At 44.5% G+C, this 20,960-nt stretch overlaps 1 protein-coding gene across 1 annotated transcript in view; it reads left to right on the forward strand.

The window, feature by feature from the left end:
* The first annotated feature begins 15,434 nt into the window (after positions 1 to 15,434).
* The window catches only part of Gab2 (GRB2 associated binding protein 2), a 147,005-nt gene continuing 141,479 nt past the window's right edge, over positions 15,435 to 20,960 (forward strand). The window contains exon 1 of the mRNA XM_051148958.1: positions 15,435 to 15,567. Coding sequence (XP_051004915.1) covers positions 15,478 to 15,567 — 90 coding nt within the window. The 5' untranslated portion in view covers positions 15,435 to 15,477. The remainder of the gene's footprint in view (positions 15,568 to 20,960) is intronic.

Below are 20,960 nucleotides of genomic sequence, written 5' to 3' on the forward strand. Positions count from 1 at the left end.
ATAGAACAAATAGTCTCATCAATCAGTGAGCAAATTTATTAAACAGACAGTTCTCAAAAGAAGCACACATTTTAAAAAAGAAATACAAAGGACCAATAAGTACACACACATAAATGCTCAACATCCTTAGCTACAAAGGAAATTAAAATCAAAACTGCATTGAGAATCCATTTTACCCCTGTCAGCATGGCTGTCATTAAGAAAATAACAAATGCTGTTGAGGATGTAGAGAAAAGAATTCTTTATATACTGCAGGGAGGAATATAAATTCCGCCACTATGGAAATCATTTTGGGAATTCCTTTTTTTTTTTTTTTTTTTTTTTAAATCTTAAAGGCAACTAAAAATAAAACCACCATATGATCCTGCTGTACCATTCTTGGATATATACCAAAAGGAATCAGAAGCAGCATACCACAGAGATACATCACACCCATGCTTACTGTTGCACTGTTCACAGTGGCCAAGATAGAAGCAGCCTGCATGTCTGTGAACAAGGGAAATATGGCATGTTGCACGGGGGAGCATTCCAGCCACCTTAAATGGAATTATGTTATTTGCAGGAAAATGGATAGGACTTGAGATCATGTTAAGCAAAACAAGCCAAACTCAGAAAAATAGCACATGTTTTCTCACGTAGAAGCTAGCTTTTTGTTTTGAAACAGGGTCTCACTGTGGGACCCTGGCTAGCCTATAACTCAATTTGTAGACTAGGCTGGCCTTGAACCTCAACCTTCCTAGCTCTGGGATTGAAAACATGCACCACCATGCCCAGTTAGAATGTTGTTGTTGTTGAGATATGACAGTAGAAGGAGGTCTATTTAAGAGAAATGGGACCAATGGGAAGGAACAGAGAAAAGAGGGTGACAAGGGGTATGGATGTGATCTAAGCACGTGTATGAAAATGTGAAGCCCAGCAATTTAAAAGCTCACCGTGCCTCAGTTAATATGAGTGTGTGTGTATAAAGGGTCTGTGGTAGCTTGAGTGAGAATGGCCCCTGTACGCTCATATATTTGAGTGCTTTGTTGGCAGTTGGCGGAACTGTTTTGGGAAGGATGGAGAAGGAAGTGTAGCCCTAATAGAGGAGGTGTGTCACTGAGGGTGGGCTTTGAGGTGCAAAAGCCCACTCCAGGTCACCTCTTTCTGCCTCCAACTTGCAGATAAAATGTTAAGTTCAGAGCTACCGCTCCAATGCCATGCTTGCCTACCTGCTGCCATACTCCCAACCATGATGGTCATGGCCTTACCCTCTAAAACTATAAGCAACACCCCCAATTTAATGTTTTTAATAAGTTGCCTAGGCCGTGATGTCTCTCCACAGCAATAGAAAAGTAACTAAAACAAAGTCTCATTATGTTATACCAAGGTTGGCCTAAAAATACTGTCCCCTGCCTTAGCCTTCTGAGTGCTGGTATTTACAGCATGTACCTAAAGCCACACTAGCACTACACTGATAATTTTTTAGGGAAAAAGCATAATTTAATAGTATAGAATTATATAATAATACTATACAGTATTGTGTTTGTGTGTGCACACGCATGTTTGTGTGCATGCACATGCACACAGGTGCATAGATTCCTGGGAGCTGAAGGAGGATGTTAGATTATCAGAGTGGGAGTTACAGGGAGTTGTTTATCCTGTGGGACCCCAGGTCTTTGTGATTGGGCAACAAACACTCTTAGCTGCTGAGCCATCTCTGTAGCCCCATAATAATATTGTTGTAATGTTTTATATATTAAAATGTTGATCTGAGTTATGTTTTTCTTGGGAATACTAATTTCCAATGAGAGAAAAAATAAAATTCTATTTACCCAACTTTTTCAAATATCACTTTCAAATGGTAACCGCAGCAATTCAAGAGTATAATTAAAAGCATGTTCTAAAATGTATATATTTTCTTGATCCTTAGTTCCCATTGTATTTCAATTTTTGAAATTTCCATCTGACTGTCCTCTTAGCTGGTGGCAGTTGTCATGATCTGGGGAGAGCATAGTCGTGTGAGTAATCCACTCCAGATCTGTGCTCTTACTGTCTGATCCATCCCAGAGACTGCTGAACTGTCACAGATCTGCAAGGAGCTGTTTGCCCTGTGCCCTTCTCAAACAGGATCTGTCAAACGCTTCCCTCTTCAAGTCCAGTGTCTTGCATTAGACATTTAAGCATGACTGAACAGGCATTGAAGACGCACTTGGCAAAATGGAGTAGCTCTACCCGTTCTAAATGTCGTGCTTCAGGTAGTTCTCATTTAGATTTCATAGCTGTTTATCCATGTATTTGTTTTAAGTAAGTGGATGAAGTAAGAACATAAAAACACAGTTGAAAGACGGATTGAATTGGTAAATGTGTGGGGTATTTTGGCTTCTGATCAATATTTGTATTCAGTCTACAATCTAAGCTATGTGTAATTAACAAAGAAATCAGTGAGATTAGTATCCACCTGTAACTTCTTCCCAACTTAGATGGCAAGTTAAGAGTTAGGAAAGCACTAAGAAATGAACAAAAGCCAGCCTTACTCGTTCAAACTTCCATAGGTAACATTTTACCCGGTTATGACAAACAATGCCTCCTGGAACCTGGACATTCTGTGGTAGCCAGGAACCCTGGATTCTCTTATCAGTTGTGGCTCCAGAGAGCTCTTATTCAGAGTTCCGTTTGGAGTGAATTTACAGCTTTTATTAGCACATGGGTAGTTTCTGTTGGCCTTTGTTTTTTTTAAAAAAAAAAAAAAAGCTGCCAGGTGCTTCCTAAATTGACATCAGGCAGCTCTGTCAGTAACTTTTTCCTAAAGCCTTCAGTTTCTGTGGTTGCTGTTAGCCTTATGACTATCATTTGGACATCACTTTACAGTTTCTAAAATGTTTTCACATGTCTTATTTGCCTAATTCATAAAACAGTATATTGTAGGCCTTGCTCCCTTTTATTGGCGTGATCTTGGAATTCATTGGGTTAAATAAAAGATAGCTTAATTAAGAGAGACAAAGAGAATGACTACAGATAAAGTTCACTGCCCTCAGCCTCCAAAGAAACTAAAACCAGAACTTCCTAGTAACCAAAGAATGTTACATCTTAAACCCCAGCATGTTGTAAAGTACACCTCTGGCCTCTCGTTTCTTTGTTCTACCGAGGGAGAAGGGAATTAAAGTGGAAAGGAAACACACACACACACACACACACACACACACACACACACACACACACACGAGCTTAAATATATTCTAGTAAAAAGAAACTGAAAATGGGGCAAAGGGCACTAGGTCAAGCAGTTTATTTCAGTTTATTGTGCTTCAGTTAACCTTGGGATGGATGGAGGATGGATACAGGGTCACATTATGTAGCCTAGACAGGCTTCAAACCTGTGATCCGCTTCCTTCACCCTCCCAAGTGCTGGGATTACAGGCACGTGCCACTATGCTTTTTGCCTTACCTTTGTTTCCTTCCCTCCTGATCGGATCCTATGTAGCCCAGGATGGCCTGGTACTCAATATGTAGCTTAAAATGACCTTGAACTCCTAAGCTTTCTATCTTCTTCCCAAGTGCCAGGATTACTGGTCCACACCATCACTCTAGGTTTATGTGGTACTGGGAATCAAATCCATGCTAGACAAGTACTCAACTAACTAAAGGTCATCTCTAACCATCCTCAGTTTCTTAAATGAATTTATAATCCTATTTTCCTCTTTGATTATCTTAGAATGTACATAGAAAGATGGAATAATTTGGATGAGAACTGCTGATATTCTCCCAAAGTAACGGGCTTTTGTTGTTTTAAAATACTCCTCTGGGGTGGCACACAGCTGTAATCCTAGCACTTGGGGAGGCAGAGGCAGACAAATCTCTGTGAGTTCAAAGCCAGCCTGGTCTACAAAGTGAGTCCAGGACAGTCAAAACTATGTAGGGAAACCCTGTCTCAAACAACAAACAAAAATATTCCTCTGATTATAGAAACTTAGAATACCTGTCTAGTAAAAGTTTTGGCATTTTGTTTAATTTCTTTGGTTGTTGGTTTAGTTTAGCTTTTTATTTTTATTTTATTTTTCTACTATAAGTACACAGTTCAATGTATTTGGCAGAACCTGGGCTATTTACAACTGTGGCTGACACAACCTTCTGCATATGCTGACTAGACAAGAAATGCTGGCTTTTCTGTTTTTGTTACAATCCTAGTTGTTGTTGTTGTTTTGTTTTGTTTTTGTTTTTGTTTTTTTTTATTTCTTAGTAGATATCCCACTTCCCAGCCCTCATATATAAAAACTATTTCCCCATTCTGGGTTATTTGCCAACTCTCCTTGTAAACAGTAAATAGCAACTCACCGCCTTGGTTTTATTCCAACAGAAAGGAGGTTTGGTGGGTGCTTCCTGTTTGTTTATTTAACTGGTTGATTGCAGTCCTGGCAGTTGAACCCAGGACCTCACACATGCTCTCCCACTTACTCCACTAGCCTAGACGCACTGCCTCAAGGAAGAACTTTTTCTGTCCTCAGAGTTACCATTAGAAACCCCTGCCTAATAGTAACTAAACTGATGTGTAGCTCAGTGCTAAGTGAGGAATGCAACGACACGTTTGCTTCCCAGGCCTTCTCTTCTCCAGTACATAACTCAGCTGGATAACTCTCTTTTCCTGGGGTGGTGTCCCCCTCCAGGTCACACCTCAGAAGTGTGTCCTTCAAACATGGCTTGTTGGCAGCAGAGAGCTTCCCTCTACTGTTCACCCAGCAGCTCCCGTGTGTGTGTGGGAAGACATTCTTGATATGAGAACTTTGAAGTCACCTACACATCACTGTCCACCTCACAGCCTGGGGTGGTTGCTATACCTCCTATACACACTACTAAAGGCTCTTAACTCCACTTTGAGAGAATTCTGAAGCAATCCCAGCCTCCTTCACTTTTGGATTACAGAGACAGGCATAGGTCATTTACCACAGCACAAGACAACGGAAGCATACTGCATTCTTCACTGAGGATCAGCACTAATATATAACATTGGTTTTTTTTTTTTTTTTTTTTTTTTTTTTTGTTTGTTTGCTTTTTTTTTTGGCAGTACCACAAAAGGCAAGACCTGGTTTCCATATAGTGATCTCTGTAAATGTAATTCCCACCAGTCGTATTCTCCATTACAGGATTCTGCACTGGGGAAAAATGATGAGTTAAATTTCCTGCCAGAACATTTCCTGAGTATTTGGTGACAAGGAAGTGATACTAGTCATAGAAGGGCCCTCGCTTAGGTCTGATGCTCTAGGTCCTGGCTGTGTTACACTCAACACCTACAAACTGAGACTAAAGCTCCGATGGTGTTGGAAGAAGCTATGAGGTTATATGACAGGGTTTCATAAGTTGAAAGCACTGTCCAAATGTAAACTCTCTTAAGGGAAACTTTCAAAATTAAAAAATAAAAGCATACCTAAATTAACATATGTTCATGTCATATGAAGTATTTTATAGTTAGTAAAGTAATGAGAAAATATGCTGATAATTTTGAACAGTTAAGTTTTTTTTTCCAAATTTATTTATTTTACGTATATGAATGTTCTATCTGCATGAACACCTGCGTGTCAGAAGAGAGCATCAAATCACATTATAGATGCTTGTGAGCCACCACATGGTGGCTGGGAATTGAACTCAGGGCCTCTGGAAGAGCAGAGCCATCTCTCCAGCCCCAGTTGAGTTTTAAACTGTGGATAAATGCTGTATACATAAAGGAGATAAATCAGTTATTACAGGGCAATGGCATTGTGTGGCTTTTCCTTTAAAGACTTTCTAAGTATACAGTTCAGGTCTCTAAGCTTTTATTGACCACTCACCATGCCATACCCAGTAATGCACTCTCTGGATAGTGGTAACTATGGCATGCCCACTCGTCTTAGGGACTCCCAGTTCATGCAGTCTTTGTCATAGCTTATTGCTTATACTGATTGAGTATATCTTGAATAGAACAGTCCATAATTGTCATTTTCTTACATGTCAAGTAACTTGATGTAAGAGCTTCCGCACTGAGGGAAGTTCAGACGGGTTTTAATTCTTTATGTATATAATAAAGGATACTTAATTGTACAAATGTCCTACTCAGAGAACACAGTGGGTTTGCCCTCTGCATTCTGTGTTGTTGCTGTTGTTTGAGACTTGTTCTCACCATGTCAGCTGGGACATATAGTCCAGGTCTGCTTCAAACTTGGGGCAACCTGCCTCAGCTTCCCAAGTGCTGGGATTAGAGGTATATGTGGCCATGCTTGTTTGTTCCCAGTGCTTTTAAGCTAGTTTTTATGCCTCCATATGAAGCCGAATGATACCCCCTAGGAACCCATGCATCAGAGCCTGCCATAGCACTCACCCCCACATTGCTTTTCCCCCAACACTTCTCCCATATTTCCTCCTCTCTATGTGTTTTTTCTCCCGCTCTGGCTACTTTTATACTAGCAATATATCAGTGTCCAGGTGCTTCCCCTTCCTTTTTCCACACCAGCACCCCTAGACATTCCAATTGAAAACAACTTCTATCATTTGTCTAGACATCAACATGTGCCAGTTAGTATTTTAAAAAAATCAGAGTGGGCCATTTGCTGATTAATGACCACCAGAAAAAAATCCATAGAATCAAAAGCAGCAATCAAAAGAAATATTGGAGTCTCAAAGTGTTTGTTGCTCAGTTGATAGAGTACTTGCCTAGAATGCTAGATCTCCAGTTGTGCATAACCAAGTATAACAGTGCATGCCTGTAGTCCCGGCATTTAAGAGGTAGATACAGAAGAAGGAGACGTTCTAGGTCATCTTCAGCTACATAATGAGTTCAAGTCCAGCCTGGACTGCATGAGGCTCTCCTATTTTAAAAATTAATAGGTCAGATCTGGTGGTATATGCCTGAAATCCCAGCATGCAGGAAGCTGAGATAAGAGAACAGTAGTAAGTTTGAGGCTAAGCTGAGTTGCATAGTGAGATGCTATCTCAAAACATACAAAAACAATCTGAAGGTTCAACTAATTGTCTCTAGGATTTGTGTTTCTAAATGTGATTTCTGTGGCATCTCTCCTGGTATTGCTTCTTGAATACAGTTACTCAGCAGGCGACTTCTCAAGACCGGATCCGATTATTTGCCGTTGTAAGCCCAGGGCCTACCAATGCACCGTGTATATGGTATTCAGGTAATATTATTCAGTGATTATATCCAGCTGAAAAAAAAAAAATCCAGAAGCAGGCTCAGGTGGATTGGGCTGAAACTGCTGAGATTTTTCAGTTCATGATTTTCTTCAAGCTTATTCTGATTCTAGACAGGCTTCTTGCCGCCAATTTAAAGTAGTAACTACTTATATCCTCTAATTCAACAAATGTCCGTTGCCTACGCTGCCTGTCCATGTTGATGACCCAAAAGCGAGTTGAAATGTAAGTCCCTGTTTCTTCAGACCCCACAGTGGTGGTGAGTAACTTGTGATTTCATCTGAACACACCTCCTGAAACCATACCCAGCGCTGCTGCAGGGACCTGCCCACCTCTTTGCTCGAGAATGTGGCAGTTCCTGAGAGACCACTCTGCCGTCTCAGTATTGTGCTGTTGCACTTGAGGTGGTAGTTTCTCAGCAGACCCTTCCTGAGAATCAAATACCGTCTGCGCAAGTAACCATTGCTAAGTAACGTGTATTTGGATATAAGCATGATATTCTGTATTTGAAAGAAACACGTGCTTTTCTAAGTGTCTTTGAAGTTCAAGTGGTAGATTAGTAGATGCACACTGAAAAATAAAATGGTTGCCTTTCCTACCTATTACACTTTACAGGCCTGACATGGTAGTACATTCTTGTAATCTTGATATTCCGAACCCTGAGCCAGGAAGGTTGGCCACACGTTGAGGAGAGCCTATATACCAAGACTCCATCTCAAAAAAGAGACAGACAGACAGACAGACAGACAGACAGACAGACAGGGAAAAAATGCAGGCCTGGGGATGTGGCTCAATTGTGGAGCACTTGCCTAGCATGCACTACTGTTCCTGTTTCAGTCACCAGGACCTCACAGCTGCTAAATTCATTGATTGATCAGAGAAATTTCAGAGGAGAATCTTTAAGGCTTTTTTCCTAGACTATTATGAAAATATTAAATTACTATTGCTGCCAACATATTTCTAACCACTCTAGGAAAAGAAAACAACAAATGAATTTCCAGCTCTTGAGATACACTGGACCCTGGATTTGCTTGCATGTCATTTGACTGCAACTGCTTTCCTTTTTTAGTTAATTGTGTTTAATATGGTTTATAACTTCTAATCCCAGCGGAGCTGTCATTTAGAAGGGGGCTGAGCCGGAAGCTGTTTTAATTCTGGCTTTTGTTTCAGCCACTAAATGTAATAGCACATGATTGTTGACCCAACATTAATCCAGTTTAAAAAAAAAAAAAGTCTTCAGAGTTACTACATCATCAAAATTAACCCTGATTACATCAGATTATGTTGAAACAGACCACAGCTGTTTGTCCTGTTGCAGCAACTGCCTGAGGGCTCATCCAGAAGCTGCATCTGGGTGTCAGAGAGATATGCTTGGGGTTTATTTTTGTTCCACAATATGACTGTACAAGGGAAACACCCTCTTCTCCCTCCAATGCTTGGTGGGAACTGAACACTTTGTGACTATCCACCTTCAGTCAAAAATTATCTCCATTCCCAGGACCTTCTGTGAAATGTTCTGTAAGGGGGAAAAGGTATAAGGATCTGTTGACTAGAAAAAAGGTGGGCTTTCCATTAGGCTGTGTGCAGTGGTATGCTAGAGCTGGCTCATTGTTCTGTTGTAATGTATCACAAGTTAGTTGTTAAGTAATATTTAAATTGTAACAAAAAATGAAAAATAAGAATCGGAGAAGATGTGGACAGATTGGAAACCTGCTCAGACATTGCAAGAAGGTATGGCTGCTATGGAAAATAATCCAGCAGTACTTAAGTAGTGAACAGAGGGATGGAGAGAGCTTAGCAATTCAGAGTGTTTACTGTTCTTGTAGAGCTTGGGGTCTGGTTCCCAGCACCCACATGGTGGCTCACAAATGCCTGGAATTCACTTCAAGGGTTCTGATACCATCTCCTGGCCTCTGTAGGCTCCTACACATACATGGTGCACACACACTCATTCAAACAAATGGTCATACATACAAAATAACATTAAAAAAATTTTTTTTAAATGTTGAACACACCAGACCCAGCTGGGCTACTGTTATGGTTTGGATTTGAAATGCCCCTTACAGGCTCCGGTTCTGAATGCTTGTTCCCTAGGTTTTTGGTTTTGTTTTGTTTGTTTTTTTGTTTGGAAAGCTGTGGAACCTTTAAGAGGTGGGGCCTAGTTGACAAAAGTAGGTCACTAGTGCTAGGATTTGAAGATTACACCTGCCCTGAATCTCCACCCCATTTTAGGTCCAGTCTCTTCCTGGTTCTGCACCTGGGGAGTTTCTGCCACATGCTCTCACTGCCACCAATTATGCTAATCTGCTGTGCTTTCTGCACTATGATGCCCTGAAACCAGTAACCAAATTAAATCTTTCTTCTCTAAAGTTGTGGCTATCAGGCACTATGTGACCATGGGCAAAGTAACTAGTACAGCTACCTAGTGAGATCCTATCAAAAAAAAAAAAAAAAAAAAGTAACCAGAGACTTGAAACCACGTGTTTACATAAAAGCTTGAATTTCAAGCCAGATGTGGTGATGCATACCTTTCATTCAGCAGATGGGAGGCAGAGGCAGGCAGAGCTCTTAGGAATTCAAGACACCAGCCAGGGCTACACAGTGAGACCCTGTCTTTTTCTCATCCCCAACTCCCCGCCTTTTGACTGTCATAAATTGTTTCCTGGGTGTAAATTTCACAGTCATTACACGTCTTAGCAGTAACAGTGAAGCTGGAGAGTATTGTGCCTTCTCCAGGCTGCACTGCGAGGGCCACTAACAGGGTGGTAGACTGGGCAGCCCTTTCCAAGGTCATGGTGTGAAATAATGTTCATCAAAGCTTTCATAGTAGCCTAAAACTACAAGCAACTAAATTATCAGTTGATGAACAGGTAAGTACAATGTGGTCTATCTACTTTGTGGAATATAGTTCATCTGCTTTAAAAACAAAATTCTGAAAAGTACTACAGTGAACGTGCCTTGAAAACATAAAAAGTGGTCAGGCATGGTAGCAAATGCTTTTAATTCCAGCACTCAGGTAGCGGAGGCAGGCAAACATCCTTGAGTTCAAGGCAATAGTTACAGAGCAAGGGCTACATAGTGAGACCCTGTCTCAAAATGAAAATTGTCTTTTTAAGAAATGATATCTCAACATACTGAGTCATAGAAGTCTGCAGTTAAATAATTTTAATAGCAAATGGAATATTCCAATAGGTATACACATCTGTAATTCCAGTAGTGGGGTCTGGAGGAGCCGGAGATGAAGGCCATCCTAACTAGGGTTCAAACCCTTGGAATGTGACACCCTGTATTTTAAAAAGTGGCAGTGGATACATACTCCCCAAACTATCATTTGCTCTATCATTTATTTGACTATTCTTTACGCTATTATGCCTCTTAGTGTTTTATGTCGCATATCTTCATGCTGGAAATAGTAAATTCTGGTGTGTTTGTGTCCATCTCTTGACTCTGTGTTCAAGGGCATTAAACTGATAGCCTTAAATGGGCCCTGGGGTGGGGGATGGATGAGTATTCACTGGCAGATACTATAAAGCAACCTCTTCCCTCCCAAAGAGCCAGTTTTTAAAGCATTCAACATCTATCCCATACGCTTTGGGCCAGTCATCTTGAGGACCTCGGAGGAAATACAGAATCGGGTCAGGTAATCACCGGAGGCCTTTTGGATCCCCCTACAGAAACAAAGCACAGATCTACAGCCTGCAGACTCACATAGTATGCAGTGCAACTGGTGAATGCAGGGGCAAGTGGGGTTTCCTTTGGGCAGGGGGCTCCATAGTCTAGGCATACCCAGAATTTCTGCTCAGCTTGGGCCTCCAGCCATGGCAGTCCTCTTCCCTTTGTTTCATAAATGCTGGGATTACAGGCGTCATGAACCAAGTGCCCCCCAAAATCATGTCTGCTCATGGTGATGAGACTACCTTGAACCAGGGGGTGTGATTTCTCCCGCTTTCCTTCTTCTGTGTGAGTAGTGACATTTAGTGCTACAACTGCAGGACCATCCATAAAGCCAGGTGTCAGGAGCACCAGAACGGTTCAGTACTTAAGACACAGAGAGGAGGAAATCAGGCATCTACTACCGTGGCGGGATGTGGAAACCAAAGGTTAACAGAGCTAGCTCTCTGGAGCCTGAGGGTAGGGACCAAAAGGTCAGAGGAACCATAGGTTTTGAAACTCCCTGGGAGTTACAGCTGTTAACTAGGCAAGCTCCACAGCTGTAAACTGCACTCCAATCTCTATGCCCACCTTGGGTGGGGTCAGGGGCAACCTCAGGATTCCTTGCATCTCCTCAGCCTTTCCAGCTAGGCAAGAGCTGTGGTAAGACAATTCCCTCTCTGATACTCTGGATGTTCCAGTAGTCCACAGAATTGCTTAGTTATATATGTCTCTCTAAGCCTCAAGTCAGTGCTCCTCACAAGACAAACTGAAGCTTTTTTATTTCTCAATGTGGCCACACTGAGTAAATATCCTTTCTCAGCTTTCCACTATTAATTGTCTCTTTATTGGTATACAAGGACAGGTAGCTTGCTGAGGTTGCCAGAGACTAGATTTTCAGCTAATGACTCTAGTAATGTCGTCACCCTCCACCACTGTTGACGCCCTGTCCTAGGAGGCTAACTGGCTAACTACCATAGAACAAGTAGCACTGGTCTGATGTTTGAGACAAGAGCTCACTATGTATTTCTGGCTATCCTGTAATTCACTGTGTAGTCCAAGCTGGCTACGAACTCACAGAGATCCACCTGTCCTGCCTCCCAGAGTGCTAGGATTAAAGGTTTGTGCCACTATGCTATGGGGCTGGTTCTGGTTATTGACATAGGTGAAGTTGAAAAACTGGATAGCTAAACTTTTCAAAGAAGTTTATCAAACAACTCATAGAGAGGAAGCCGTTAGGTCTTAATCACACCGTAAGCCCACCATCCTCAGCCGTGGATAAGTCTTGGTAATTTGATGAGGGTGATAGAGCAGGTTCAAGGTAATCAGCAGGCACACAATATCCCCCAGAGGTGAATGTCCTGAAAGTCACCAGCTGATGCGGTTCATGTGGTCACACTGACTTCCTCACAAGCAGCACTCAGCTCTGAAATTAACCTGTCATCTAAATTGAAGAGGAGAAAAGGCAGAAAGGCCAGGACACAAATATCCAATCCCACTAGCAGGCCAGTCACTGACGTCAAACCTGGTGAGGACAGTATTAATCACTCCAGCCTGGTGCGCAATGGAGGACAGCTCTTTCCAGCTCTCTCAACCCATTCCTGGGATCCTTCCACCAGCCATGCACCTGCTGCTGGCCACAAATCCTCAGCTATGAGACAGGCACGGATGCAGGCTGCCACCAATAACATTCAAAACCACACTGCACCCTTTAGAGCCCAGGCTTTGTGGAGGAGAACAGCAACAAGGCATAGGTGGTGCCTGGGTGCCCGCCACCCCAAGTTGTGCATGTCTTTAATCTCTGCATGGCAACCTCCCTAAAATGGTCATTTCCTGTGAACTTAATTGGGATATAGGATTAATGTCCCAAAGAACTCTTGGGGCTGGCTATTAATTCCCCTTAGGAAATACCAGTGGCCTTTAATCAAAATTGCGTAAATTACAAGCTAGTGAAGCATGCCCTCCCAGGGCTTAGGGGGCACTGTCACGCCAGCTATTTCCAATAGATGGCGCCCACCTGCATGTAAATAAATCACTCAAATAATTTGTTGTCGTCATTCTCCCCTTCCGCCCCCGAGATAGGGCCAGGGAGTGTGAGGGGGGTGGGGGGTTGGGGACACAACAGTGAGTAGGGAGGACCTAGTAAAGGTCCAGACAGGAACATTCTGTCCAAGGGCTGTTTGCAGGCCTAACACACTCCTGAGACTCTGAAGACAGAGCCAGGGACCCCAGCTACTGTCCTGCTTCCTGTGCACAGCTCATCCCGGACAACTAGTGGCAAGAAAGGGAGGGTGGAAGTCAGGCAAGCAACAGCACCAAGCAGAGCCCCTTTGTCTAAGTTTTGGAGAAGTATCAGGGTATTCAGAGGACTCCCCAAAATCCATACTCTAAAACTGCTGTGTTTCAAGACCCTTTTCTGTCTTTGATCACAAAACACCAGGCTTCAGTTTCTATGTGGACTCATAAACACAGCCCAGGTCTTAGCTAAACAAAACCAGCCCAAACTAACAGTTGAAGAGTCTCCCAGCCTCTGTCATATAATTCTCAGAGAAGTGCTCCTACTCTCTTTGGAATGGGCACGGCTAATTTCTGCTTGCCTTTCATCACAGACCCTCAAGGCAGCCAATCCTTGCAGGTTTCTCAGGCTGCGATCCTGGAGACTTGGCACCATGACTTAAACGTGAATGGAGTCAGGGTTGCTTTATTTTGACTGGGAGTCCCTGCCTCCTGATTGATTTGGCAGACTAAGTATTTTGATATTTATGTCTCACAAAGGGTTTAAGGTCCTGGGAGCCAGAAGTTTAAAATGGCCATAATTCTAGTGGTGGCTTAAAAAAAAAATCCCTAAATTAAAAAGCCAAGGGTGATTATGGTCCCAGATACAGCCTAAGCATTCTGGCTTCACATTCCATCCAGCAGCACACTGGCTACTTGGTCAGTGAAATATAAGGGCAAGTGGGCTCTTCACCTCCCAGGCTGCCTAGGAAAGCTAAACCCATAGTAGGAATTGGCTTTTAAGGTTGAAATGGTTGAAGATTCTCCAATCCAATCCAAATCTGTTGGACTAAAGGATGTCCAACTATCTAAAACAGCTTTGCAGCACCGAAACAGAAAAAAAGAACAAACTCTCCAGAAACTAAGGTTGTGCGGAGGCATTGCAAGATGCTGCCTGGCTCCCTGGCGCTTGGTCCACTGCATGAGTCCCTGGTGATAAAGTGGGTTACTAAGCAACTTCCCAGCGAAACTAGAAGGGAACCCGCCTTTTAATGCTGTTTGTGAAGGTGATTTCTGAGTTTAAAAAGAACTCTTACCAGAGGTTTTGGTTTTCCTTTTTCTCCACCTTCCCCCTGGAGCACTGGTATGAGGTGTATGCTTCCTGGTACTTTATCTCAGTCCTCTCAACACCAGGCAGTGAGAAAGAGAGCTCTATATTCACATTTATATATGAGAGATCCCATTGCAAGTCACTGAGTGGAAACTCTGGGGAAAAGATTTTATTTTTTCAATTTCTTGTTCTTCTACACCTTGTTTTCCAATTCACTATGAAATACATTGCCTAATTTTTGCTTCCTCCATTCTGCAGACCTTACAATTTCCTTTTACTGGATTCGGTTTCTCCAGAGGCAACAGGGGAGAGAGCCAGCTGGACTTTGTTTCCCAGCAATAAGGTCCCCTCCCTCCACCCCCATTTGATCTGCAGAGCTTACAGCAATCTGCCTTTCTGAAGAGGGGGGGAAAAAAAGCCAGGTGAAAAGCTCTCCTCCCCTCCTCCCAACACACCTGGCTAGAAAGGCCTGCGCTGTATCAGCTGTGAGACTTCGGGCTATCTGTGAAATGGGTATAATCACAGCCTACCCAATTTGTAGGTTAGTGGAGATAATCACCGTGAACAACGAATGCAAAAGCCCCCCACCCCTCCCGCCCCGGCACACAGTAGGCCTTGTTCCCTTCTTCTCCGTCCTAGAGCTTTGAGAGTTAACTTGCAGTGAAGCAGGACACCCATTTCAGTCAGAATCAGACTTACTGAAACCTGAAACTGTGGGAATGGACAGGAAACTGGAGCAGCCCTTGGATCTCCTTCCCACACGACCCTAGCCGGGGTGTGTGGGGGGGTGGCGTTGGGGGGAGAGGACAGGGTCGACGTTTGATCTAGGGTGGACAGCCTCTCTCCTTCACTCGCCCTAGCACCAGCGCCAGCCCGCAGGTCTTCACGACCCCGCCTGCAGCTCGAGGCTGAGGGAACAACAACACCAACCAAGCCCCTGAGGGCGCGCTGACCGGCCGCAGCTCTCCTCTCGACTCACGGCCTCCAGCCAGGCCTGTCGGGTCGGAAGCCTGGGTAGCTGGCCTCGGCGCCGGCTGCCCTCAGGGACCGCGCGGGGCTGTGGGCGTGGCGAGCGCCCGCCTGCCGAGGCGCCCTGGTGGGGCTGGGCCGTGTGTTCGCGGGGGCGCGCGCGCGGGCCGGTGGGGGGGCGATCGGCGGGGCGGGGGGGCGGAGGGAGGGAGGGGTGGACTCGAGCGCGCGCAGCAGCCGGGCCCGCGCGCAGCCTCGTCCTCGCCCTGGGCTGCCCGGCCCCTCCCCTCCCGCGCGAGCTGCGCACGGGCTGCCGGCTGACCCAGCAGCCCGCGCCCGCGCCCTTGTCCGCGCGAGCCGGCGGCGGGCTCCAGTCAGCCGGCGACATGAGCGGCGGCGGCGGCGGCGGCGGAGACGACGTGGTGTGCACCGGCTGGCTGAGGAAATCGCCTCCCGAAAAGAAGTTGAGGCGCTATGTGAGTGAGGCGAGCGGGCGCGGCCCGGCGGGCGGGCGGGCGGGCGGACGGACGGACGGACGGACGGACGGGGTGGGGTGGGGTGGGGCGTCCCGCGGCCTCTGAGGTGGGGGGCGCTGAGAGAGGCTGGGCGCGGCGGGCCGGGTCCCCGCGGCCTCCGAAGGGCAAGAGCGGCTGGGCGCGAGTGGGGCGCCGCACACCTGTCACAGGTGCGCCGCCGAGGGGCGGGGCGCAGGTCGGGGCTGCTGCTCCGCCGCTAGTCGCCGGCCTCCCCGGGAACTCCGCGCCCGCCGTGCCGAAGTTTGTAGCGATTGTTCTGGGCGACCCGGAGAGTTGACGCCCGGGGCCGAAGGGGCCGAGTCACCCCGAGCAGGAGGATAGGCGGAGGGGCCGCGCGGCCCCGGGCCCACAAAGGGCGAGGCGCCGCGCCCCTCTCCGGATCCCTTTCTCGCCCGCCCCTCCTCGGTGGCTGCCGGCTTCCTTCCAGTCCACCGCCGCTGCATCACGGGCAGCGTCAGCGGCATGTGCAGCGCTTGTATTAAGTGACTCATTTGTTTGTCCCCCCTTCTTTCCCATTATTCCGACCGTCTCTCACATCCCCACCATCACCACCACCGCCGCCGCGCGCGGTCCGCCGCCCCATGGAGTGACACTGCAGTTTGGTCCGCTATAACTGGGCAGAGTTTTGTGTTGTGTAGCCTTTGGTGTCTGGGGTCTGAAAAGATCACCGTTCTGAATTGTTCGGTGGTGCTAACTGACAGTGTTTACTGAAATTGTTGGGACAGGCTGTCCCTTTTAGGTGAGAAGCTGGTAATTGAGGGGGGACACCCCCTCCTTCCCTAGCGAGATCAGAGAAGAACAAAGTGGTGCCAGGATCTGAGATTGGGGTAGTCTGAGGAGTTTAGAAATGGAAAGTCCGTTAAAGGAGTGAGAAGGTTCTCGCATCTTCTCCCTCTTCACTTGCCAAGAAACGTCCTTGTTATGCTGACTGGGAGTGCTGGACTCTGAGAAATCACTCCCACAGCCTGGAAGTGAGCGGTTGCTTCCAGCTGCAGTGCATCAAGGGAGCTCCCAACAGACCCTGCCCTCTCTCTCTGTCAGCTGCATAGTGGCTGGCCATGGGGGACAGAAGCTTACCAGAGTTTCCTGTTTCTGCTCCCCAGATCAGAATCAAGGGACTTCTGGCCTCTGGACTGAGGAAGTGACATTCTGTTTTTCAAAGGAAGTGTTGTTGTTGGGAGCGCAAGTGTGTCAATGAAATCAGGCTCTGACTTAGGTCATTTGCGTGGGGGTAGGGGGAATCTAAGGATTTAGTGCATCGCTTTTGAAAGTGACAGAGATTTGGCATACAGTAATATAGTAGGGGTCTTTAAACTTTAAAGCTCATTTTGGGATTTTGATGTGGGTAAAAGATTTTAATTACAAAGAGGGCTTTTGTTTTGTTTGCCTGTTGCTGTGGCTTAGGCCTGCAATGCCCGCACTTGCGTTTTGGAGACAGAGACAGGAGGATCGCAGGTTCAAAGCCAGCCATTTTCTAGGCTAGCTTAAGCTACATGAGACCCTGTCTCCCTTTTGCATACCAAACAGCGCACACACACGCACGCACACGCTCATGCATGTGCACAACTCCAAGATGGCTCAGTGGGTAAAAGTGCTTGTCCCTCGAGCCTGAAGACTTAATTTGATCCCCTAGAACCCACATAAAGATGGAAGAAAAGTTCTGACTTTCACATACATGCTGTGGTGTCCATGTATGTTTGCCACACCGTCTCTCTCACATACACAATAATAATAGTTAAGAAAATTAGGGGAAACTGGACGTGGTGGTGCATGACTTTTAATCCCAGTACTAGGGCGGTAGAGGCAGGCCTGGTCTACAGAAAGAGTTTCCAGGACAGCCAGGACTGTTACTTGTAGAAACCCTGTCTCGAAAAAACAAAAAACAAACCAAAGAGATGGGGGTTGGGGAAGCTTTGTGTGGATGGTGGTGGTGGTGGTGGGGTGCTCCTGCCTGTAATCCCAACACCTGAAAGGCGGAGGCAGGAGTATCAAGAGTTCAAGAGCATCCTTGGCAACTTTGTGAGCTCAAGGCCACCACAGACTACAGGATCAACCAGTGAAATAGTGTCCAGTTTTTTTTTATTGCAATTTCATATTAGAAGGGAATGTAGCATAGTTGGTAGAATTCTTGCTTAGCATACAAGATATCCTGGGTTTTATCCAAGCACTTCGTAAACAGTGCTGGGTGGCACAAGTCTGTAATCCCAGAACTCCCAGGAGGAGGAAAAGGGAGTATTAGAAGTTCAGGTCATCCTTGAATCTGAAAAAAACAAAATCAATTTAGACAGCTTTGAAACTTTGTTTTTGAAACAACTAGCAAAAGAGTTGATACTGTTGCTACTTTGACCCATGATGGCATCTATATAGATTCTCTCTCTGACCTAGGGCTTGAATATTTTTTAGAACAGCTTTAGCTCAAAATACCCAAGTTTGGAGGCTTGTTGTCAAACGCAGATTTTACCCATTTAAACTGCTTAACACTCTTGGGTCCTCTGATGTTCTCAGTCTCCCTCTTTCACACATTCCCTTTGGCTCTAACCCCTAAGGCATCTGACACAACAAGCTTGGTGTGACTGGAAGCCTGTCCCATTTGTAGAAGTTCAGTCCTCCTGCTTGAAACAGCCAATCCGAATCACCTATGCTCCCAGAGTACAGCCTTCTTCTATATCCACTGCATTTCTGGAGGAAACAGTTGGCTTTTACACACACACACACACACACACACACACACACGCATACTAGGCATCGAACTCAAGGCCCTGTCTATGAACTCAAGGTCTTGCTGATTCTTGATGGGTGGGGGGTGAAGGTCTATCACTGGAAGCCCCAGCCCTACATTTACTTTTCCTTTGGAAATCGCCGCAACTGTTTAAAGCCCAAATTAATTAGACTCAAATTTAGAGGAATTTCCCAGCCTGGCTGCCCCATACATAACCCCTAAGTAGCTGTTGTGACTGGTATACATAATAGTCATGTGGTATTATAGATTGACATTTTTTTTTTCATTTTAAAGATGCATCAAGAATCAGATATAAGGGAGAAAGAGCGTGTTCAATACATGGCAATTTAAGGCTACTTTGAAAGCATAACTAATTTATAGAGAAATGTAAGCAATAGGGAAACACATAACTTGGAAGACGCTATGTTGTCAGGGAAGTATTGTTGTGTTGTTTTGTTTTGTGATGGGGCTCTCCAGCTGGCCTAGAACTCACTGTGTAACCCAGGCTAGCCTTGAGTTTGGGATAAGCTCACTGTGTAACCCAGGCTAGCCTTGAATTTGCGGTAAGCTTTTGGTTTTGCCTCCCAAGTGCTGGTGTTGAAGGTGTATATCAACCCATCGGGCACCAGGGTTTTGTTCTTAGGATTTTTTTAAAAAAAATTTTTCCATTGGATTTAAGCATAAGAAAGAACAAATTATCTATAAAGTATTTGTTGTGTGTCCTAAAGAAATTGGAGAGGAAAGGGATATACTGAGTATTACCCTTGGTGTAGCATCTGGTTACACTGAGAGGTAGACAAAAGAAACAGCATCATCCCCATGTATGTATGTGAGTTTACACATGCAGGAGAACATGGGAATACAGGTATTTAAATATTAAGTAGTACTTCTGTGGACGGAAGATTTACAGCATACAATGCATTATAGTTTATTATAATTTCTTAGTGTTACAAGATATGAGGGAAAAGAAGATTGGTTACAACACTGCCCCCTGGTGGTTTATATGAAGAAAGTTGTGTTGGTTCTAATGAACAGCTGCAGGAAGCAAACAGTAACTGTTTGTTCTTCTTTCATTATCATTATTAAATATGTGAATTCCTGGCTTTGGATTACTTAACTGGCCCATCCCTTCAGTGTTTGCTGATGACCTCCCTTCTTGTCATAAAGAAAAGTGATCAGAGTGTGAGCATGTGCACAAATCACAGTCAAATTTCCAGACTTACTCAGTGTTTACAATTTCTTTCTGTTCTCCTCTTCTCAGAGTAGATAAGGTGCCCCACTGTCAGAGCTAATTCTACTACCGATACTTTGGCACAAATTCTGTCCTACCTACATAGACAATTATTTCCAGTTTTGGTAATTTTTTAATTAGTTCTTGGAGAAATTTGTACAATGTATTTTGGCACATTTACCCTTCCCCCAACTCTTCCCAGATCCAACCGCTTCCCTACCCACCCAACATTGTGTCCCGCTCTCACCCCCAGTCTCATCAAGTCTAATTTATGTTAACCATATAATCTTGGATGTGTAGCCTGGCACTGGAGCATGATCAACCCACCAAGGGATCAAGGGTACTACCATGCCTACCTTATGGACATTTTTAAAGGACCAGCTGCTTATCTCACTCATTTTATCTATTGCTTTTATGTTTACAATTTCATTGGTTTCTGTTACTTATTATAACCCTTTTTCTGGTAGCATTTGATATATATTACTTCTCTAAGTTTCTCTTTTATTTTATTATTTTATTTTTCTAAGTTTCTCTTTTAATGTGGGAGCTTAAATTACTAACTTGAGACTTTTTCTCTAGCATTAATATATGCATTTAGTGCTATAAATTCCCTTTGAGGGTTGTATTAGTTTACTTATTTGTTTATTTGGTTTTTTGAGACAGGATTTCTCTGTGTAGCTTTAAGACGTCCCTCTTAGTCAGTGGCTCACAGATCGCCACTTTTTCAGGATGAAATGCCAGTGTATGTTGGCAGTGTTTGTCTTCAGAAGATCTGCTGCAGTGTCTCAAAGGTCTTGAATTGTTGGATTATTTCCTTCTCTGCTTCCTACTTTATTGCATGTGCAACTGGAATGAGGCTGATGCTTCTTCTTCTTCTTCTTCTTCTTCTTTTTTTTTTTTTTTTTTTTTTTGAGGCTGATGCTTCTTATTCCATTGAATTTGGAGAATTTACCAGGATAGCTGTGCAAAGAAATCTGAGCACTATGTCTAGCACAGAGATGTATTGAAGTATTTAGTTGGAGCTATGGTAGTTTGCACAGCCAAGTTCTTTATTCTGTAAAGTTTTGAGCAAACATTAGGGTTAATGACATTGCCTTGAATAAGAAAGAACTGGGGCCGGGGATCTGGTGAGATGGCTCAGTGGGTAAAAGCTTGCTACTAAGCCGATGACGTGAGTTTGATCTCCAGAAGTACAGTGGTCTACAAATGTCAATTAGACCAGGCATGGTGGGACATGTGTATAAACATAGCACTTTGGGTGGTAAAGTGGAAGCATTATGAGTTTGAGGATAGCTAAAGTTACATGGGGAGTTTAAGGCCAGCCTAGAGCTACATAGCAAAACACTTTCTCAAAAAAAAAGTGTGTGTGTGTGTGTGTGTGTG

This window comes from Acomys russatus, chromosome 7 (genome assembly GCF_903995435.1).
Source record: "Acomys russatus chromosome 7, mAcoRus1.1, whole genome shotgun sequence".
Taxonomy (NCBI): Eukaryota; Metazoa; Chordata; class Mammalia; order Rodentia; family Muridae; genus Acomys; species Acomys russatus.